The 22,914-nt window shown below is 35.1% G+C and overlaps 1 protein-coding gene across 50 annotated transcripts in view; it reads right to left on the bottom strand.

Annotated features, from left to right (window-relative positions):
* ODF2L (outer dense fiber of sperm tails 2 like) overlaps window positions 1–17,258 on the bottom strand; it is a 74,727-nt gene extending 57,469 nt beyond the window's left edge. For 8 of the 50 annotated variants that reach the window (XR_010135536.1, XR_010135538.1, XR_010135537.1 and 5 more), the window contains exons 1-7: window positions 16,948–17,073; window positions 7,798–7,969; window positions 6,396–6,528; window positions 5,616–5,741; window positions 4,072–4,134; window positions 3,869–3,940; window positions 3,168–3,284 (exon numbers count right to left, since the gene is read on the bottom strand). Coding sequence is in view for 43 of the 50 variants with exons in the window: in XM_002810652.6 (XP_002810698.3) it covers window positions 3,168–3,284; window positions 3,869–3,940; window positions 4,072–4,134; window positions 5,616–5,741; window positions 6,396–6,528; window positions 7,798–7,910 (624 nt within the window). In the remaining 7 variants the exon portion in view is untranslated. Of the gene's footprint in view, window positions 1–3,167; window positions 3,285–3,868; window positions 3,941–4,071; window positions 4,135–5,615; window positions 5,742–6,395; window positions 6,529–7,797; window positions 7,970–16,859 lie in introns of those variants that run through there. The other 42 variants (XM_054531886.2, XM_054531916.2, XM_054531917.2 and 39 more) reach the window with 25 other exon arrangements.
* Window positions 17,259–22,914: the final 5,656 nt, after the last annotated feature.

Here is a 22,914-nt window from a genome sequence, read left to right as displayed (position 1 = left end):
ACCATGTGAGATGCCTCACTCCCCACTTGTCTTCCACCATAATTGTAAGTTTCCTGAGGCCTCCCCAGAAGCTGAGCAGATGCCAGAATCATGCTTCCTATACAGCCTGTGGAACTGTGGGCCAATTAAACTTCTTTTCTTTATAAACTATGCAGTCTCAGGTATTTCTTTATAACACTGTTAAAATGGCCTAATACAATAATCCTCTACACATTGGGGACCAATGCTTCTCTATAACCTGTTAAAGGTTGCAAATTTAAAACATATCCTATATCAGACTAATGCTACCATTATTAAAGATACTATAATGATTATGGTACAAACACTAACTTCCTTAAAACTTCTATGATTAACTCAAATAATTTTTTTAGTTCACATCTAGAATATTATACATCATACTGGTTTTAAAAACTAGTTTTAAAAAACATAATTGAGCTAGAAACAATCCAAATACGTACCAATGTTCAAAGGAATTGGTAGCTCCCCAAATATATTAGGACTCTTCACTTTGAAAGATAAAATCTTAAATATATGATTATAATCTTTAAGAAGGCTATAGATGAGATAAACAGATTTATTTACCAAATTTTAATTTACTAGAATTAGGGGGCATGCCCTGACACTAGAGTTACATTAAAGATAATAAAATACTGCTTTATCCAATAAAGTAAATTTATGGAAGTCATTATTCCAAGACCAAACACAGGTTTAGATAAATTAATGACTATAAGAGTCATAAGATTAGTATTATTGAGGACATGTTTCTATCATTCAATGTGATTGTAACTAACTGGCATGACTGTCTCTTTGGCATACCTCTTGGTGACATGATGAGAGATGGAATATTAGGCTGGGTAGATGAGGGATGTGATTTAATGTGATAACTCAAATGCTTTTATTTCAAATTATTTTAAGACTGTGCATTTTAAGTATTTGAGTATTAAGTATCTATTAATTTAAAGACTTATGATTTTAATGTTTTCACATTTTCGAAACCTGTGTAATATTGAAATGAATGTGAAATTATTACAGAATTTAAGTTTTAGTCTCCCATTCCTTAGACAGCCATTTTAATTTTTAAAAATTGCAAAGGAGTCACAGTGAAAGCTAAACCTAGGACTTTTCAACTCAACTCTACAATCATCAAAATCTAAGCTTCTTAACTGCCACTAAAATTGAGATTAAGAAGTATATATTAAGATTTAGATTTGATCTCTTTGAAGAGTGACTAAGTAAACTAAGAGAAGGAGCAATACATTCTTAAATTGTTTTTAAAAAACAAAATCCCATAAAACACAAGTAGCTGGGGAAAAACAGCAGTACAGTAAGTCGACATAAGACAAAGGAACATCCCACAGGAAACACTGCTGTCATTCCTCTAAAAGTCCACACGGTGTCATCATCACACCATGAATAGTTGCTGTCTTAAGTTAAAAAACTTCTAAAAATAGAAACTAAATTTTCTTTTTGAACACGGTTCCAGACACGATCTTCTCACCAGATTTATCAAATCCCACACTTATGCACTATCAAGGAGTATACTGAAATGACAAATTATTTTTATAATTTCAAAATAACCTCTCAAGTCATTTGCCAAATGAATGAACACATAAAGCTGATTATCTTCTTTTTCTATCTTCAAAGCAGTGTCTGTATACATGTCACATTTTATACAGACAATTATTCTCAGTCTCTTTTGAAAATATGAAAATGTTCTAACTCTAATTGCTACATCACAAAGATCTAGAAAGAAAAACTGGTGCAAGGCATCTGTGGGATAGTTCCCAGAGATTTATAATGTAAATTTTTAAAAGACCCAATACAACAAATTACTCAACACTAAAAAGTTGAGACTGTTGTTGCCAAATTGAGTTCACTGGATTCATACTCAAAAAAAAAAACACAAAAACAAAACAAAAAAATAAAACACTGTGAAACCTAAGTCAAAAAGAACTAAATTCTGAACCCCTTAATTACTTAATGCCTTAAATCCAAAGTGTGTGAGAGAAAATGTAGAAAAAATCCATAGACTCAGACAGTTTCTTTTAATCATTTCTTAACAGTAGCATTTTGGTAAAAGAATTTGAATTCACTTATAGTTGAATTTCATAGCAAAATTTTAGGATTTTAGCCTTATATTCTTTCTCCAAATTATCATGGTTATAAAAAATAACCACTATGCTTCAAGATAAATTGGGAAAGATGATTATCTAATATGTTCAATCACACATCAGATGTATTCAATCACACATGTTCTCCTGTATTTACTATGACAGACCACTGCAATACCAAGTCCAGTTCATCTGCAGTGCCCTAGCATACAAAATTTATATCCCCGATAAACCCACTTAATGTCCCTTTAAAGGAAGAAACACACACACACACACAAACTCGAGTATGGTTTTGAAACATGCTACAGGTTGCAGACATCTGCTATAACTCAGGAGTGCAAAACCAAACAGAAATCTAACTCAGAAGTCCTCACACTCAATGGAGTTTGAGTCTCTGTAACCTCTCAAGGTGGGAATATTGCTTCTTTGCCTTTGGCGGAAAAAAAAAAAAGAGTTACCTTATATTGTATGATATGCCACCTCAAATTCTTATCTCAAAGTGACTTTGACTCCAAAAGAATAATTAAACCAAAAAATTCCCCTTAATTATACTCCTACAAAGTTGTTTAATAAGGGAATTACTTAATTTTGTGAACATCAAAGTTGGGCTGATTTTAAAATTATTACGATTAGTAACAAAAAATAAACATTGTATTGACTGTTAAACGTGTGAAAGTATGTATGTATAGATGGAGAAAAAAGATTGAAATAACGTACACCAAAATGTTAACAACGATTTTGGTATATTTAAATTTATTTTCTATGAATTTCCACAGTAAATATAAATTAACTATAAAGTGGAAATGATTTTTAAAGTAATTCAATTCCATAAATCCTTCCTAGATTGGTATTAAACAGAGACAGCATTTTTATTTGAAATTGGGACCCAAACCTTTAGTTAGGCCACAAATATTAAGATTTACCTTAAATATGTATTTCCCATGTCAACAACTGTGTATTTTAAAACCACCAAATTCTAGAACTAAGGAAGGCTTTATAGCCTTTCATTAATTTTATCACTTAAACTATAAAAATGGATATATATTTATATATAACCTTTACATATTCTTTCAACTTATCATTCTCGGCTTCCTTTTTATGAATTTGGATCTGTAGTCGTTCATGTACTACTTTTACTGATTGGGAAAAACGGTTTGCTTTCAAAGTATTTGCCTGTAACAAAGAGAAAGAGAAAACCAAAAAAATCCATATTATTTGCTGTATCCCCAGCCCAATATTTTTAATTTTACCCTGATTTAGGCACAATCTAGACAGCTGATAAAAAGCAAAGCACTGCTTTACATAAACTGTCACCCCTATTACAAATGTATTTCATGCCCAACCAGGGCTAAGTTTTATCCCCCAACCTTTTTTATTTAATGGCTCCTGATAATCATCTCTTTTTTAAAATTCCCATCTATCTTTCTAAATAAAGGTATGGGTATACCTAAAATGCTCCTACAAACACTAAAATTCCTTAATTTGTCCCCCAACTGAAACACAATACAAATTTAAAACAGTTCCTATATGAAGTAATTTATGCCAAGTATCCTGACAAACACCATAAAACTCTAAAAAAACATAATAAAATTAAGATGTTACATTTGATAGGTAAAACCTGTAAAATATCCAAATAATTTAGAATTTCAAAACACTTTTCTGTGTTTATTTCTGAGGAGTTGGGGCCAGGATGGGAAAAAAAAAGGGAGTCAATATTAATATAATGAATAAAGCTCAAAAGCTCAAATTTTGCTTACCTTTTCACTCTGAAACAAACAAGAAAGTTCTTGGATATGGGCCTCCTTTTCAAATACCTTCTTCTTAAGATTCTTGAGCAAATATAAAATAAGAATTAGAAATTTCACAACTTGGATAATATTGGCTAATTTTATAAAACCAAGCAGCATGCAAATAACAATGACAGGAAGAATGGACACAAAGTAAGTGTGGAAAGACTTACAGTATTTTCACTTTCATTATCAGTTAGATTTTCTAGCAACATGCTGGGTAAATTGTCTCCTGTCTGAGAAAAGAATGTTATAAATCAGTGATCACAAATTATATTTCTCTATATAAAAAAGTAGAAAGTGAAATAAGCATTACTCAATAAATTAATAACGACTTTTAATTCAGATTTTTAAAAGAGTTAACCATTGAAAATATTTTTGCCCAAGTATTCCAAATTATTTTTGGTCTGCAATTTACGAAATTAGTTAATTTACTAAATTGATCTCAAAAGAATGCTTCAGAAAGTATAGGCCAATAACACTAAAATCACAAAAATCCTCTATACAAAAGAAGTTTGTATAGAGTTTGTATAGAGTATAGAATGCAACACAGTGCTGTTTACAAATAGGCAAAAATTATCAACAATCTAAATTCTAGCAATAAGAAATCTCTTAAAGAATTACAGCAAATCAGTAACAGAATTCTATATAGCCATTTTAAATGAGACCCTAGAAGACTATTTATTCACTTTTGAGAATCATACTTCTCCTTTAGAATGTGAAAAAGCTATCAATTCTTTTCACCCCAAACCACATATATATGTACATATAATGCAAAATTGTACACAGAATTTCAGAGGGCTCATGGATTTCATAAAGGCCATCCTTGGATCCATAAGGATTCAAAGAGCTTGAGTTAAGATTCTTTTCTGTTCAAAAAATATTCAATACATGAGAAAATATTGATGATACAGTATTAAGTATAAAAGTCCAGTTACAAAACAAAGATAGTAGTTTTACTCCATTTTTCTAAAACACCACGTATATATGCACACATAACATATATAAAGAAACAAAATACTGCAAAATGTACACAACATAAAATTAACAGTCCTTAATAGTGATGTTTCACTAAGTGCTGAGATCAAGAGAATATTTCTCTGCTTATCACAATTTTCTATCAATATGTAACTTTTTAATAACAAAAACTATTACCTAATATTAGATAGTTTTTACAATTCTGAAATAATTTTTATCGTAGGAAAAAGCCAAAAGGGAGTCAGAAGAATAATTTAGGTGATTTAAAGGGTATAAGCTTTCTTTTTGGAGTGATAAAAATGCTTTAAAATTGACTGTGGTGATGGCCGCACAACTCTGTGAATACAATGAAAACCACTGAATTTTATAATTTAAATGGAAGAAGTGTATGGTATGTGAATTCTATTTCAATAAAGCTTTTACCAGATGAAGAATATATAGATATGTAGAAATATAATGTACAAAGAGCTTAAACTCAAAAAGTGTATATTTTATTAGAATCAGCTAAACTAAGTATAACAAAGTTTTTGAGATGAAAAATAAGAATACATTTTCTATAAAAACGTGGTTTTCATATACAACTACTTATGAAACATTAAAGGTAGGGATTAATGACTGACAAAATTCAAAGAATTATTTCCATTTCAAATATACCAATAATTTCTACAGTTTAAAAATAATGTATCCTTCAAATGAGAAATATCACTATTAAAATGAGTGCTTAGTGTTGATGCCTTACTTGTTTGTAGTCTCTCTTTCTAAGAAGATGTTCTAAAGCTAGTTTTACACTTTTGAAGGTGTCTAATTCTTTTGTTAATATTTCCTTCTGTTCAGAAATCTTCAAATTCGATGCAGAAAGATTCGCCTGACAAATTATAAGAACCACATACACATTTTAAGACACAGCATTAATTAAAACCCTCTAAAATATGATATTATCAAACAGTATTTTTTCCTACTAAACAAAGTGATTCTTTTGTGCATAGTAATAATAAACATTACAAAATTTGTTAATAGTAAATTGGATCTGTTATACAGTACATTAAAATGAAATCAAAATAAGAGCTTAAATTATAAAAGCATTTTAGGCTTTTATTTAAATAAAAGTTATAGAAGATAATCTATTGTTTGTCCCTAATTTAAACTTTAATATGCTGAAATTTAAAAATAGTTCTCTACTCCAAATAATACTATAGAAACAGATATATTTCATCTCTCAGAAGATTTTAGTTTAAAATTCACTCTTAAGAAAAGCTGATTTTCTAGTTCAACTCCAGGTAATTCAAACATCCAAAATATATTGTTTCTAGCTTAGCCTCTTATCAAGTGTATGCTGAGATTATCTTTCAGGAAAAGAATTGTAGTTAATGACACGGGAATAAAGAATTCTGATAAACCCTCATTTTTGGTATTAAATACTCATATGTGAGCATACCTATATAAGATATGAGACCTCAGTTAATGCATTCTGAGTATTATACTAGTTTTTCATTTTATTATATATTAATAAGTCACTCACATTTTCAAAATTAATCTTTTCAATGGTGTCCTTAAATAGTGGCAAAAGCAATTCTATAGAACAAGTTACCAACTCCGCTTCCTTAAGTGTTGCTTCCAATTCAGTCTTTTCATTTAGAATGTCCTGCTTCATGCTAATTACAAATGCACATACAAAATTTAAGTTAAATCCACTTCATTTAAAGATGCTCCTCAGAAATGCCGTATCCTATACAGTACTCTTAATAGCAAGGACAACTTTTAGTTCAAAAGTAGCTCGAAACTTGGACTTTGAGTGTAAGCAAATTTTAAGAATACTTTATTTTACTTATATTTTACCTATATGTAATCACAAAAGTTATTTGGATTAAAGATGTACACATAGTTAAGTTTGAAGGAGCATTTTCAATATTTATAAATAAAATTCCCAAGTGATATGGAAACTCTTTAATTGGCAGCTTTTCTCTTTCTTTGTAAAACGTAACGGCTCATTAACAAACCAATAGCATCTTAGAGGCTATGTCAAAAATATGTGTGTTCTTAGGCACAACTGGCTTAAAGTAATGAGCCTAAGAACATTCTATCTATAAACGACACCTGTCCCTTATTAAAAACCATGGGCAGAAAGTCAAGTGTGATTATAGATGATAAAATATTATTTTCATTCATAACAAGTTCAACCAGAAACTGGACTAAGCTATCCATACTGACAGTAATGGCATACTAAGATTGCCATTTGACAGGGGCAATATTTCATGTAAATAACAAGTGTATATGACAGTGATTTCACATTCATTAACTACATTTCTGATATCACATATTATATTTTCATTTATCTTAAATAGCTTTATTTTACAAATTCTTAACAGATGAGGTTTTCATTTTTTTTTGTCTTTTTCTTTTTTGAGATGGAGTCTCGCTCTGTCACCCAGGCTCTGTCACTCAAGAGTGCAGTGGCGTTATCTCGGCTCACTGCGACCTTCGCCTCCCGGGTTCAAGTGATTCTTCTACCACAGCCTTCCAAGTAGCTGGGACAAGAGGCACACGCTACCACATCTGGCTAATTTTTGCATTTTTTCAGTAGCGATGGGGTTTCACCATGTTAGCCAGGCTGATCTTGAACTCCTGACCTCAAGTGATCCACCTGCCTCATCCTCCCAAAGTGCTGGGATTACAGGCATGATCCATTGTGCCCGGCCAGGTTTTTATTTTTAATGGCTTTCATTAAGATTCAAAAAAACTAGCTGAATTCTGCTAGATGAGTATCTTTGTAATCAGATTAAATATATTTTAATAAACAAATACTAGATTTGGAAAAGATACTCTTAAAAGAGTGCTGTATTTGATTCAAATAATTTATATTATAGACAAAACAGGAAATCCTGGAATCGGAAATTTAGATTTCCTGATACTGATGAGAATACCAGCTGAGATGACTTTCACTGGTACACCGTGGTAAATCTTCTTTCTCTGATATAGTTTTAAGATGGGAAAAGAGTTCTTCTGAATGACTTCCATCATTTACAGCCTTCTCCATAAATTCAGTAAATGGATTTATAGGTGGCTTCACAGCGACTTCTCCACATAAGCTGAAAGCTAGGAAATATTTTAGTTATTAAATTTATTTCAATAGAGTTTTTTTGTCATTACTCTCTCATAAAAAATAAAGGTTATAAGGCTATGTAAAAGAATAACATTTCAAAGACAAAATAAGAAGTATAACTGCTACTCATTGTTATATTAATTCAAAATTGTATCAAAATTGCACAGCACAACCACTCAACAATTGCCAATTTCTATACACTGTTTCCAAAAGGCCTGATAATTCCTAAATAATCACGAGTGTAAAAATCTTTATTAGTCTATTTCTTGAAGTATTACAATATTTGAACCCAGCAGGACTATAAAACAAATATAAAAACTATGGGTTACCTATAGTCTGTCTTATTAGGCCCATGCCATAAGAAATATATGTTATTTATGCCTAAATCTGTAGAAATTCAACTTTTCAAAGTAGTTGGCAACAATAGCTACAAAGGACAGGATACTCAATTGCAAGTAGACTTTTCAAAATTAAATTCACTTACTCCTATTCCCAACTCAATCTAGAATATTATTGGTGATAATGAAAAGACCAGACAGATGACATTACTTCCAAATTTTACTAATCTAATTGTTTTTACTCACAACTGTAGATGTCACTTTAAAAATGTGAATATTTATTAATTTCTTCAAAACTACTCCAATTTAAATAATGAGTTAGAGCTTTGGCAACCATTAAGGCTCTATTTTCCCAACTCTAACAACACGTGGTAATGTGTTCCCTGACTTCATTTTATGTTTACACAAAATCAAAGGTTATATTTAAGGTTTTCTACATTTTTTTGGATATTTACCTCCTTGTAATTTAGTTTTATATGTCTGTATTACAAAACATATTATATTCAAGAATTTTTAACACTTAGAGTAGAAGTGAAATTACAGGTTGAAGATTATTTAAATTAGCCATTCAGAAACCTTCCGAAGTGTCCATAAAATGTATATATTTTATCTGAATGTTCTATATACTATAGAGACAAATATTTAGGAAACAGGCCAATGAAGTATAGTCATATTTTTTAAATACCAGAAAGTGAAGTCCAAAAAGAACTGCTAAGTAACCAACAGATAGTCTAGGATGACTCCCTTGAATGCTGCAAATATGCAACATCTATTACAATGGTATAACAACATTTTGAGCTATCTATAGACTAGAAGAATTACAAGTATACAAAATAAAATAAAAAAACCAAACCTAAAAATTAAGAAGAATATGCTCGGGATAAGTCACTGCAATCAAGAGAACCATCATCTACTAATTCATTCAGTTGCAATAGCTATCCCCATACAGAAAGCAACTGGTACCAACCCTTTACTTGTTTAAATATTTGTCATATTTGTCTCTCTGTGGACTGGAATCTCAAGAAAGAATGTCTTTTTTATATTTGAATCCTCAGCACCTACAAGCCTCATAAAAGCTAAGCAATAATTGAAGGAAAACACATAAGGCTTAGAGCTTTTAAAGAATATAATGACTAAAGACTGTTTGCCTTTTTTTTTTAATTCACCTCTTGATTTGTCTTTTCAGGGATCATTAAAAGACAAATGGTTCCTATATTTGGAATAAAGGTTTAAAAAACAATGTAAAAAGATAGAAATTTTCAATTTGTAGAAAATATTTTACAAGATAAGACTAGTTTGGTATTGGCATTTTATACACAACTTTTCTAAAAGTTTTATCATAAGATAAAGTCATAAAATTTTCCTGCTTCATCACCTATAATTGGTAACTGCCACTTATCTTAAAGGGTAAACAAATAAATAAAATCAACACACTGTAAAAATAGGAATTCAGAATGACTTTCTACCTAACATTCTAAAATGGAATCTACATTACATTACTGGTTTCTCAACACACAAGGAAGACAACTATTTGTCTCAGGAATTTCCATGAAAGTTATCAACAGTCATCTTCTCCAGGATAAATATTGTTCAGAGATTCCAAGGTACTCCACTGCTTTTGTGTTGTGATAATTGTGTAATAAAAAATATGTGCTGAACAAAAATGTAATAATTTTGTTTAGCATAAAAAGTCCTACTTTATAAGAAACGCAATCATTTTATTGGACCAAATGTATTTTTGTATAGAAAAGCAGACATTTCACAATAAAATGTTTTCAGTAATGTGGAATATACTGTTAACTGACAAATGTACTTTTGTACAACTTGTCAGTGGTGGGTGAAACAAAGACACGTATTCTGTATACATGTTTAAATGTTTAATGATCAAATCATTTTAAAGATAACTTAAAAATTCTTCAAACTGAATGATAAGAGTGACACTATCTATCAAAACCTCTGGGATACAGCAAAGGTGGTGCTAAGAAAAAGGTTCCTAGCCTTAAATGCCTACATTGAAAAGTCTGAAAGAACATGAACAGACAATGTAAGGTCACATCTCAAGAAACTAGAGAAACAAGAACAAAACAAACCCAAACCCAACAGAAGGCAGGAAATAACCAAGATCAGAGCAGAACAAAATGAAACTGAAAAAAAAATACAAAAGATAAATGAAACAAAAAGCTGGTCCTTTGAAAAGATAAATTGATAGACCATTAGCAAGATTAATCAAGAAGAGAAAAGATTCAAATAAGCTCAATTAGAAATGAAACGGGAGATACTACAACTGACACCACAGAAATACAAAAGATCACTCACGCTACTATGAACACCTTTACACACATAAACTAGAAATCCTAGAGGAGATGGATAAATTCCTGGATACAACCCTCCTAGCTTAAATCAGGAAGAATGAGAAACCCTGAACAGACCAATAACAAGCAGTGAGACTGCAATGGTATTTTAAAAATTACCAACAAAAAAAAAAGTCCAGGACCAGATAGATCCACAGCTGAATTCTACCAGACATTCAAAGAACAATTGGTACCAACCCTATTGACACTACTCCACAAGACACAGAAAGAGAGAATCCTCCATAATCATTCTATGAAACCAATATCACCCTAATGCCAAAACCAGGAAAGGATATAACCAAAAAAGAAAACTACAGACCAATATCCCTGATGAACATAGATGCAAGAATTCTTAAAAGGCCAGGTGTGGTGGCTCACGCCTGTAATCCCAGCACTTTGGGAGGCTGAGGTGGGTGGATCACCAGGTCAGGAGTTCAAGACCAGCCTAGCCAAGATGGTGAAACTCTGTCTCTACTAAAAATACAAAAATTAGCTGGGCATCGTGGTGGGCGCCTGTAATCTCAGCTACTGGGGAGGCTGAGGCAGAGAATTGCTTGAACTCGGGAGGTGGAGGATGCAGTGAGCCAAGACCATGCCAATACACTCCAGCCTGGCAACAGAGTGAGACTCTATCTCAAAAAAAAAAAAAAAAAAAAAAAAAAAACCTTAACAAAATACTAGCTAAGTGAATTCAACAACATATCAAAAAGATAATCCACCATGATCAAGTGGGTTTCATACCAGGCAGGCAGGAATGGTTTAACATCCACAAGTCAATAAATGTGACACACCACATAAACAGAATTAAAAACAAAAATCACACGATCATCTCAATAGATGCAGAAAAAGCATCTGACAAAATCCAGCATCCCTTTATGATTAAAACCCCCAGCAAAATTGGCGTACAAGGGACATACCTCAATGTAATAAAAGCCATCTATGACAAACCCATAGCCAACAAAATACTGAATGGGGAAAAGTTGAAAGCATTCCCTCTGAGAACTGAAACAAGACAAAGATGCCCACTCTCATCATTTGTATTCAACATAGTACTGGAAGTCCTAGCCAGAGCAATCAGAGAAGAGAAAGAAATAAAGGGCATCCAAATTGGTAAAGAGGAAGTCAAACCGTTGCTGTTTGCTAATGGTATGATTCTATACCTAGAGAATCCTAAAGACTCCTCCAAAAAGCTCCTAGAACTGATAAATTCAGCAGTTTCAAGATACAAAATTAATGTACACAAATCAGTAGCACTGCTATATACCAACAGTGACCACGCTGATAATCAAATCAAGAACTCAACCACTTTTACAATAGCTGCAAAAACAAAACAAAATAAAATAAAATACTTAGGAATATACCTAACCAAGGAGGTGAAAGACCTCTACAAGGAAAACTATAAAACACTGCTGAAAGAAATCATAGATGACACAAACAAATGGAAACACATCCCATGCTCATGGATGGGTCAAATCAATATTGTGAAAAGGGCCATACTGCCAAAAGCAATCTACAATTTCAATGCAATTCGCATAAAAATATCATCATCACTCTTCACAGAACTAGAAAAAACAATCCTGAAATTCACTTGGAACCAAAAAAGAGCCCACAGAGCCAAAGCAAGACTAGGTGAAAAGACATCACATTACCCAACTTCAAACTATACAATAAGGCCACAGTCACCAAAACAGCATGGTACTGGTATAAAAATAGGTACATAGACCAATGGAACAGAATAGAGAACCCAGATATAAACCCAAATACTTACAGCCAACTGATGTTTGACAAAGCAAGCAAAAAACATAAAGTGGGGAAAAGACACCCTATTCAACAAATGGTGCTGGGATAATTGGCAAGCCACATGTAGGAGAATGAAATTGGATCCTCATCTCTCACCTTACACAAAAATCAACACAAGATGGATCAAAGACTTAAATCTAAGACCTGAAACTATATAAATCTAAGACCTGAAACTATAAAAATTCTGGAAGATAACATCAGAAAAACCCTTCTAGATATTGGCTTAGGAAAAGATTTCATTACCAAGAACCCAAGAAAATAAATGCAATAAAAATAAAGAGAAATAGCTGGGACTTAATTAAACTAAAGAGCTTTGGCATGGCAAAAGGAATAGTCAGCAGAGTAAACAGACAACCCACAGAGTGGGAGAAAATCTTCACAATCTATACATCTGACAAAAGACTAATATCCAAAACCGACAATGAACTCAAATTAGCAAGAAAAAAAAATCCCATCAAAAAGTGGGCTAAGGACATGAATAGACAATTCTCAAAAGAATATATACAAATGGCCAACAAACATGAAAAAATGCTCAACATCGCTAATGATCAGGGAAATGCAAATCAAAACCACAATGTGATACCACCTTACTCCCGCAAGCACAGCCATAATCAAAAAGCAATAATAGATGTAGGCATGGATGCAGTGAAAAGAGAACACTTCTACACTGCTGGTGGGAATGTAAACTAGTACAGCCGCTATGGAAAACAGTGTGGAGATTCCTTAAAGAACTAATAGAGCTACCATTTGATCCAGCAATCCCACTACTAGCCATCTACCCAGAGGAAAAGAAGTCATTATATAGAAAAGATACTCACACATGCATGTTTATAGCCACACAATGTCCATCAAACAATGAGTAAAAAAACTGTGATATACATATATATAATATATATGATAAAATACTACTCAGCCATAAAAAGGAATAAATTAATGGCATTTGCAGCAACATGGATGGAATTGGAGACTATTACTCTAAGTGAAGTAACTCAGCAATAGAAAACCAAACATCATATGTTCTCACTCATAAGTGGGAGCTAAGCTATGAGGATGCAAAGGCGTAAGAATGAATCAGGGGACTTTGGAGATTCAGGGTGAAAGGGTGGGAAGGGGGTGAGTGATAAAAGGCTACCAACTGGATTCAGTGTACACTGCTCAGGGATGGGTGCACCAAAATCTCACAAATCACCACTCAAGAACTCACTCATGTAACCAAATACCACCTGTTCCCCAAAAACCTATGGAAATAAAAAATTTTTAAAAACCATTTAAAAATCCTTAAAGATCAGCAATTTTAAAATATTTTAAAATGTTTAAAGATTTACATTTCCTATAGAGAGACAATTTTGCCAGTCTACTGCCAAGAGGACATGTACTTAAAGCTTTTTCCAGGAGTGCTCGTAGGCTATGCTGATACAGCTACATTCACTAAACTATGTTCCACTGTGGCCAACAGCAAGCACTTGGGGATAACTGTTCAGGGACTATGGTGCTAGCCATGGTCAGAGAAAAAGGAAAATCATGGTCCATGACCTTCCTTAACACCTACATCAGACTAAGTAAATTAACTAACTTCAGACGAATACATATTTTAAAACAATCTCTCTGAAGAGAATAGCACATGAAACCTGCACATTTTGTTTGCCAAACACAAATTCTTAGAAAACTAACTTCCACTGGCTTCAAACACAGCTTCTACTGAAAAAAGTCACCATGAAATATTCAGCAAGGAACACAAAGTAGATACAGGGATGCTCTTTTTTTTTCCCCCTACTATTCTGGACATTAGTCAAAATTTTACTAGAGAGGTAATTGTATGAAAAAAAAAAAGGATAGGAATCTTGGAAACAGGCAAAAAGCTGGAAAATAAATCTTATGGGTAAAAGCTACCAAAATGGAAAAAAAAATTTTCTGATACAGAGAGATTAGATTAGATAACTAATTAGTAATCCCTCTCTCTAATGAATAAAGAAGGATGTATATTTAAAAGATGGGCTGCAGACTGGATAATATAGGCAGAAGAGTTGACAGCAAGAGTGACTGGTCTGTAAACACGGCATGTACTTCAAAGCCAACATCCCATTTCCTTCTCAAAGTGTTGCCCTGATTTCTCCAGCCCACCAAGAACTCTAAACAAAAGTATTTTCAGAATCATACAGTTTAGAATTTAACTGCTCCATAAATGCTCATATTTTAGTTCTCTTTTAAACTTGCTATTAACCGTGAGAACAAATATACGCATCACTCTCTGCCCTAAAAAATTACCTAACACAGTGGGGAGCATAGATTAGGTTCTCAAATATAAGTTAGGGCGACTGAATTATTTATTGTTTAAACTCGGACACTTTTGAGTGTCCATATAGAGCCCAATTACCTGGAAAAAGACTGGGCCAAAGATGTTCAGAATATTGTCTAATCCCAAATAAAGTCACCATCCTGTACCAGATAAACATAAAGCATATTCCTTTCCTTCAACATGACAGCTGTTGCCATTTACTGAGAAGAGCACTGCCTGACCTTATAAACATCATCTCACAAAAGCTTCACAAGGTTGCTATTAAAAAGCTATAAATAAGGAAATTAAATATTAGAAGGGTTAAATAGCTTGTCCAAGATTACAAGTAAAGAATTGGTGGAACTCAGTTTTGAATTAAAAGCCATGAGATGGTGAAACCTCATCTCTACTAAAAATACAAAAATAAGCTAGGCGTGGTGGTGGGCGCCTGTAGTCCCAGCTACTCGAGAGGCTGAGGCAGGAGAATCACTTGAACCCGGGAAGCGGAGGTTGCAGTGAGCCGAGATCTCGGCACTGCACTCCACTGCGACAGAGCGAGACCCCATCTCAAAAAAAAAAAAAAAAAAAAAAAAAGCCATGAGATACTAAAACATAAATATAAAAATCTACAAAGCAAAAAGTAACACACAAACTTGCCTTTATTCAGTCAGGTTTTAATACTCATAAGTTCAATTCAGATTCAAAAGATGAAAACTGTTCTGGACAAGGAAATGAGTAATGAGTGAGCTACCTAAAAGCACAGACTACAATTCTAAAGAGAGAGAGCAGATCGCGACCAGATCACTAAATTCCATTGTTCTAAAGTTTGTCACAAGTAACTTTTGGGATAGAAAAACTACACTATAAATACACATCCATTGTGAAATAAGAAGATGAAAAACAGAAGCAAAAAGCAGATCATAAACATGATCATGACATTCTTACTATAAGCAGAATATCAAACTAATTTCAAAAGCAGACAGGTTTTCTGCAGTTTGTTTATTTTTTATTTTATTTTATTTTTGAGACAAGTCTCGCTCTGTCGCCCAGGCTGGAGTGCAGTGGCGCGATCTCGGCTCACGGCAAGCTCCGCCTCCTGGGTTCACGCCATTCTCCTGCCTCAGCCTCCCGAGTAGCTAGGACTACAGGCGCCCGCCACCAAGCCCGGCTAATTTTTTGTATTTGTTTTAGTAGAGACGGGGATTTCACCTTGTTGGCCAGGATGGTCTCGATCTCCTGACCTCGTGATCCGCCCACCTCGGCCTCCCAAAGTGCTGGGATTACAGGCGTGAGCCACCGCTCCCGGCCCGGTTTGTTTCTTTAACCATAACTCAGTTGCACTTAAAACTCCAAGAACCTCATTCATTCAAAAACACTTGAAACCGTACTATGCGTTGCGTGATGAGGAAACTGTCTTCGAAATAGATTTTATACCCAACAGCAGCCCCAGTATGGTTATTCTCAGTAAACAACAAGCACCACCACTCACTAACCACCTACATTCGGTGCCACCTTAATGGCCCTGCGTTTACTTAATCTCGTATTACAACCACCCCAAAGTGATGATTATTGTCTCCATTTTACAGTTATCAGTAAGGAATCCAGGAAGGTTCAGTAACCTAGACAAGACCACACAGCGGGTTCAGTGGCAGAGCTGGGACTGAACACAAGTCGGCCTTTAGCACTCTCCACGACCCTAGGTCAATCCCGCACTACAGGGGTCGCCTAAAGGGGCTGGGACCTAGAGGAATCCTGGAGAAGGAATTATTTCCTGAGGATTCCTGCAATATACCTCACTTACGAAGCCCCCAGGGCTTCCTACAATCTTGATATATCACATGATGGGCGCTTAAAAGCCAGCCCAATGATTAACAGGTCACTATTTCTGAAAGAAACGCAACCATATCCGGGAACAGCCCGGTCAGGACTTCGTTCTGGACAAGCCCACCTCACGCTAACATCTGCCCTGACGTCCCAGGGACCACACGCTTCCTAAGAGTGAGTCTCGCCGCCCTTTTCCCAGGCCAGGTAGTCAGCCTGAGGGAGGTGGAGGGTTTGCGCGGAGGGGGCTGGGTGGGCGCGACGACCTTTTACTTCCGGGACCCACCACTGCCCTCACCTCCAGACCTCTAACGGCTCCCGCGGTAAACGCCCAGCTGCAGCTAGGCTCCCCACAAAGTCGTCCCCAACCCAAAACGCGTACTTACGCCCCCGCCGCTGCGTCCGCACGTCGTCGTGACGACAGCCCGCCGTCGCCGCGCTATAAAAAAAAGGGTCAGATGCGCCACGGCTGCTCCAATGGCAACCCTGGCAATCCTTGTACTGTGGGTCGGCTAGGAGGGAGCGGGATGCAGGGGGCACTACAGTGGGTAGACTAGGAAGGAAGGCAAGGGACGCGAGGTGGGAAGCAGGCGAATTCCTAGACCTGCTCGCCGCGGAAGAGTGCCCGCAGAAGTGGAACAAAAGCGCAGCTAGTAACCGGCTAGTGGCTTCTCTGGCAACGGCGGCCCCGCCCCTCCCGTCAGGCCCGCAGCAGGCTGCCGATTGGTCCGGGTTAGGGACGCGGGCAGCGCCTGTAGCTATTGGCGAGGGTGAGGAACCGGGCAGGGAAGGCAGCTTCGTGTCTATCCTTGTTTCTCGGGTAAACTTTTTTTTTAAGCGTTTGTTTATGGAAAAGGACAGCACTTGTGTACGTTACCGAAAATCATAACCGAGCCCAACTAGAAAAAAAGGAAATAAAGCCAATTCCGAGTTTTCTGGCGCTTGGCCTGGATGTGCCCTGCTTTTGCTTTTTAAAGAGAAGATTTGAAAACGTGAAGGCAACTGCGACCAGAAAAAACCTCCTTTTAAATGTATAGTAGTATTTTTAGCTGAGATGCCTCCCTGGGCCTCAGGTTTTTTCCTGTTAAATGAGAAAGCCTGAGGATGTTCTCCAAGGTGCCTTCAAGGTCTCAAAGTCTTTCGTATCTGTGCTACAGCCAGCTGGTCTGGTTTATAAAGTCCTGAAGAAGCAAAGCAAGATTTTAATCGGAAAAATATCTTCATTCAATGCCTCTACTTAATGTTCATGTTAAGAATCGTACACCAACCTATGAAGTTCACAAGTAGAGTAACTGTCAACTAAGCCGTAACCGTGGCACGCTGCTACCTAAGTAATTCGTTTCACTAAAGCACTCCAGCAATGTTTTTCCATCAGTACTGTAATTGTCCCTTTCATAATTTAAAGCGGGAGACAGAATTAATACATTTTCAGTAAAGGGCCAGTGATATGGTTAGGCTCTGAGTCCGCAACCACATCCCATCTTGAATTGTAATCCCCATAATCCCCACGTGTCGAGAGAGACCAGGTGAAGGTAATTGAATCATGGGGGCAGTTTACCCCCATGCTAGTGAGTTCTCAAGCGATCTGATGGTTTTGTAAGGGGCCCTTCCCCCTCCACTGGGCACTTCTCCTTAACGAAGAAGGTGTCCTGCTTCCCCTTCACCTTCCATCATGATTGTAAGTTTCCTGAGGCCTCCCCAGCGACGCTACACTGTGAGTCAATTAAACCCCTTTCCTTTATAAATTACCAGTCTCAGGCAATTCTTTATAGCAGTATGAAAATGGGCTCATACAGCCAGATAGTATTTTATTAATAGGTTTTGCAGGTCACATGGTCTCTGTGATACTATTTAACTCTGCCATTGTCATACCAAGAAAAGCCATAGATGATACATGAACATATGTGCTCACTAAAGTACATTTGTGTGTAGGATGCAACACTACAGTGTTGGGTAGAAATTGTGATTTCTACCTTCATGGCAACAAATAGAGACTAGAATGTAAAAATAGCAGACAATGAAATAGAATAAAGATACTTGAATACAAATAATACTTCAAAATTAAAAAGCAACATTTTAGATAACCTTCTGTTTGCAGAGGACAAACAGAAGGTTAAATGAAAGTGTGATGGAGAGTCACCACCTTTACATCTCTGCACTCTTTAATAGTGCCACTAATCACTGGAATTCCCCTAGGAGTATGGTACTGCCTTTGGTTTAATCTTTTAGTAGATAAGGGCAGTTCCAAAGGCGTCCACTTTGTCTTCCTATTATAATAACCATGAGTCAAAAAGCCAATGTCAAGATGCTGTAAATCTCCTTTAAGGTTATGACATTCAGGTCTCTTGATTAGTTCTGGTAAATTTTTTGCTGTACAAATTAAGTAGAATCTTATCAGACTATCCATTTCAATTATAGGGGCAGTGATTAATTATCAACTCCTAAAGATCCCCCTTAGTCAAACAATATGATACGCCCTGCTGGTATCATGGTAACAACAGATGTCTCATCTCTGATGGCTCAGTGGTATCACTTGGCCTCTATCACTTTGGGATCTTACTATTTCCATTAGGGAATTAGGGATTTCATGCAATGGCAGCATCTTTATCCCCAGGCTTATAGAATAGCAGCTACAGAGCTTTTAAAGGATTCTGGCATTCCCTATATTTTCTCAATGCTTTAGTAAAAAGAAGGTCCTTTGGCCCTCTCAGAACACCTTTGAAAGGAGATGACTGGGTAACATATGATAAATCCATTCATACAGTACTGTTCCCTAAGTCTTCTTTAAAAATTGATACATACTAGATGTACATATTTTCAGGGTACATGTGATAATTGGATACATTTATATGAATGTGTAATGTGTAAAGATCAAATCAGGATAGTCAGGCTATCCATCACCTTAAATATTTATCTTTATGCTATGAACATTCAAATTGTTCTCTTCTAGTTATTTTGAAATATACAATAGATTATCGTTAACTATAGTCACCCTACTTATCTGTCAAACACTGGGTCTTATTTCTTCTATCTAACTGTATGTCTACACTCATTAATCAACCTCTCTTCATTACCCCTTCCCTAAGTCTTTTAATTCAATCCTCTAAAATCAAGAGATTTCTAACATCTCAACTTTATTTAGTTTCAATCAACCAACTGAGCAAACCTTGACAGCCACTCCCAGATGTTCAAAGCAAGCACAGTGAATTATGGTCTCTGGTAAATGTATTCATATTAATAATATCTTGGTCTCATCAAAAATATTCCTTCATCCCTGGTCTGCCACACTTGGAATTCGTTATCATTTTCTATAGTCTTCTGCCAATATGAATAAGCAAAATCTTGCACTTTTTTGGTATGAAAGCCTTCTCCCAGGTCAGATCTTTTATTATACCCTGGAAGATTGTGAGATCTAACTTTAGATCTAGACCAGTGGTTCTTGACATTTTTTTGCCACAGCCAAAGAGGAAGGGCAAGTGTCCTGCTGGCATCTAGTGAGTAGAGGCTAGAGATGCTGTTAAACATCCTGCAATGCACAGGACATCCTCCACAACAAAATGTCAACAGTGCTGACATTAAGAAACCCTGGTCCAATATGGAGAATACAACGGCCACCGGCCACCTATAGCTATTTCAAACATTTGAAATGTGATGATTCTGAATTGAGACATGTTGTAAATGCAAAATACACACATTTTGCATATGAAAAAGAACATAAAATATCTTGATTTTCATACTGATTATGTTGAAATGATATTTTGGAAGGCAGCTATACTCACCACTATACCACCAATGCCACCAGAAATGATATTTTGTATACATTGAGTTAAATAAAATATATTACCAAAATTTAACCATTACTATTTCTTTTTCACTATTTTAAAAGTAGCTAGTAGAAGATTTTAAATTACATATGTGGCTCACATTATATTTCTACTAGGTGATGTAGTCTAGAGGTATAAAGAAGTGATAACAGTTGAGTTTTTAGAACAATCAGTTCTTCTCAATTGATTCACAAGGTAAATTCCTCAGATTAAGTTACTTCAGAATTTTCAAGGAGTACAAGACCAGCCCTATAGACAGGAAGGGAGGAGTTCTTCAGAAAGCAAAAAGCTCTGTAGTGTCTGTGTATTAAGGTAATAGAGCTATCTGAATTCACCCAACCTCTCTATCACAACTCTAAAGATCCAACTCCTTCCCAATCAATGCCTTAATTTCTTATATAAGAGACTTGAGGAGTCTGTTTATTCAACTTACCTTGTAATTTAGCTCTTCACAGCATTAATACTTGATTTGGATGTGTCATCCCAGCAATTAATAAAGTTTTAAGGTAATCATAGAAGTTCTCTGGGCCTCTGAGCTTATCACATTTTTCTTTAAGCATCCTAGTACAGTCATAAATAGAAAAATCACCCCACAGTCTTTGTATTCTTCATTCCTGCCATTCCCAACAAAGGTGTGCCTTCAGTGACTACTTAATTCCTGAGGATTACAGGCCACTTTTAAATGGTTGTATAATTTATATTCAATGAAGTACATATGTATTAAATGTTCAGAGTATGACTTTTGCCAATTTTATAATTATATACACTCATGAAAATGATACCTAAAACAAAATTTAGAACATTTATGTCAGTCCAAAGTGTTTATTTGTATTATTTGTATCTGTAGCTTGTCAGTTCACCAAAACTACCCTCATGCCTCTCCCTCCTCCCCTAGCCCACACACAGAGACTACTACTTTCTAATTTATATGACTAGAGGTTAATGTTGCCTGTTCTTGGTGTTCATATAAATGGAATCACACAATATATATTCCTTTTTGTCTGACTTCTTTCATTCAAATATGCATGTGTGTGTGTATATATATGTATATATGTGTATATACATATATATACACACCCACATATTTGAATGAATATATATATATATATATATAGCGAGAGAGAGATTGAGATTCATCCATGTTGTTGCATATTTTAGTAGTTTGTTCTTTTTTTTTTTTTTTTTTTTTTTGGCTGAGTAGTTGATATAGTTTGCATGTTTGTCCTCTCCAAATCTCATGTTGAAATGTAATCCCCAGTGTTGGAGGTGGGGTCTGGTGTTGGAAGTGTCGGATCATGGGGGCATATCCCTCATGAATGGTTTAGCACCATCCCCTTGGTGATAAGTGAGTTTTGGTCTGAATTCATGTGAGAGCTGTTGTTTAAAAGTGTGTTGCACCTCTCCAATCCCAACTCTTGCTGCTACTCTCATCATGTGATGTGGTTGCTCCCCTAAACCTTCTTGTAAGCCATAATTATAAGCTTCTTGAAGCCCTCACAGAACCCCAGCAGATGTTGGTGCAATGCTTGTACAGCCTGTAGAACTATGAGCCAATTAAACCTCTTTTCTTTATAAATTACCCAGCTTCAGGTATTTCTTTATAGCAACGTAAGAACAGCCTACTATATAGTAGTATTTCATTGTGTAAATATACCGCAATTTGCTTATTAGTGCTCCTGTTGATAGATATTCAGGTTGTTGGCAGCTTTTAGTTATTATGAATAAGGCTGCTATAAGCATTCTTTAAAAGGCATTTTATTAACATATGCTTTCATTTTTCTTAGCTAGGAGTGGAATTGTTGGTTATAGGGTATAAGTATGTTTAACTTTACCAGCAGTGTATGATGCTTCCTGTTGCTTCACATCCTTGCCAACATTTAGTAAAGCAGTATTTTTTATTTTAACTGTTCTAGGGGGTGTGAGGTGGCAGCTCATTATGGATTTCAATTTGTGTTTTTTTTGGTAATGAATGATGTTCAGCACCTTTCAGTTATTGACCATCTGTACATCATTTATGAAGTGTTGTTCAAGTCTTTTACCCATTTTTTTGGATTGTTGTTTTATTGTTGATTTTCAGGAGTTGTTTACATATTCTGAAAAACGATTTGTCAGATATATGTAACTAATACTTTCCTCCTATTTCTCATCTATTTTCTTAATGGTATCTTTTGAAGAGCAGAAAATTTTTATTTGAGACATCTAACTTACCAGTATTTTTCTTTTATAGTTTAATGCACTGCAACTCCACATTTGTGAAGTCGCCATGTTTTCTTCTAGAAGTTTTATTATTTGAAGCTTTTATAAATAAGTATATGACCTATCTTGAATTAAGTTTTTTAGGAATGATGTAAGGGGTCAAGATTCACTTTGTTTTATACAGATACCCAATTTGGTACCACCATTTATTTAAAGGACTTTCTCTTCCCCATTGAATTAATTTAGTGCTTTTGTTGAAAATGATTAGACCGTGTGTGTGTGTTTATTTCTGGACAATCCATTCTATTCTAATAATTTATAATCAAAATATTT

Source organism: Pongo abelii, chromosome 1 (assembly GCF_028885655.2).
Source record: "Pongo abelii isolate AG06213 chromosome 1, NHGRI_mPonAbe1-v2.0_pri, whole genome shotgun sequence".
Lineage (NCBI taxonomy): Eukaryota > Metazoa > Chordata > Mammalia > Primates > Hominidae > Pongo > Pongo abelii.
This window is presented reverse-complemented; position numbering and strand designations above follow the sequence as displayed.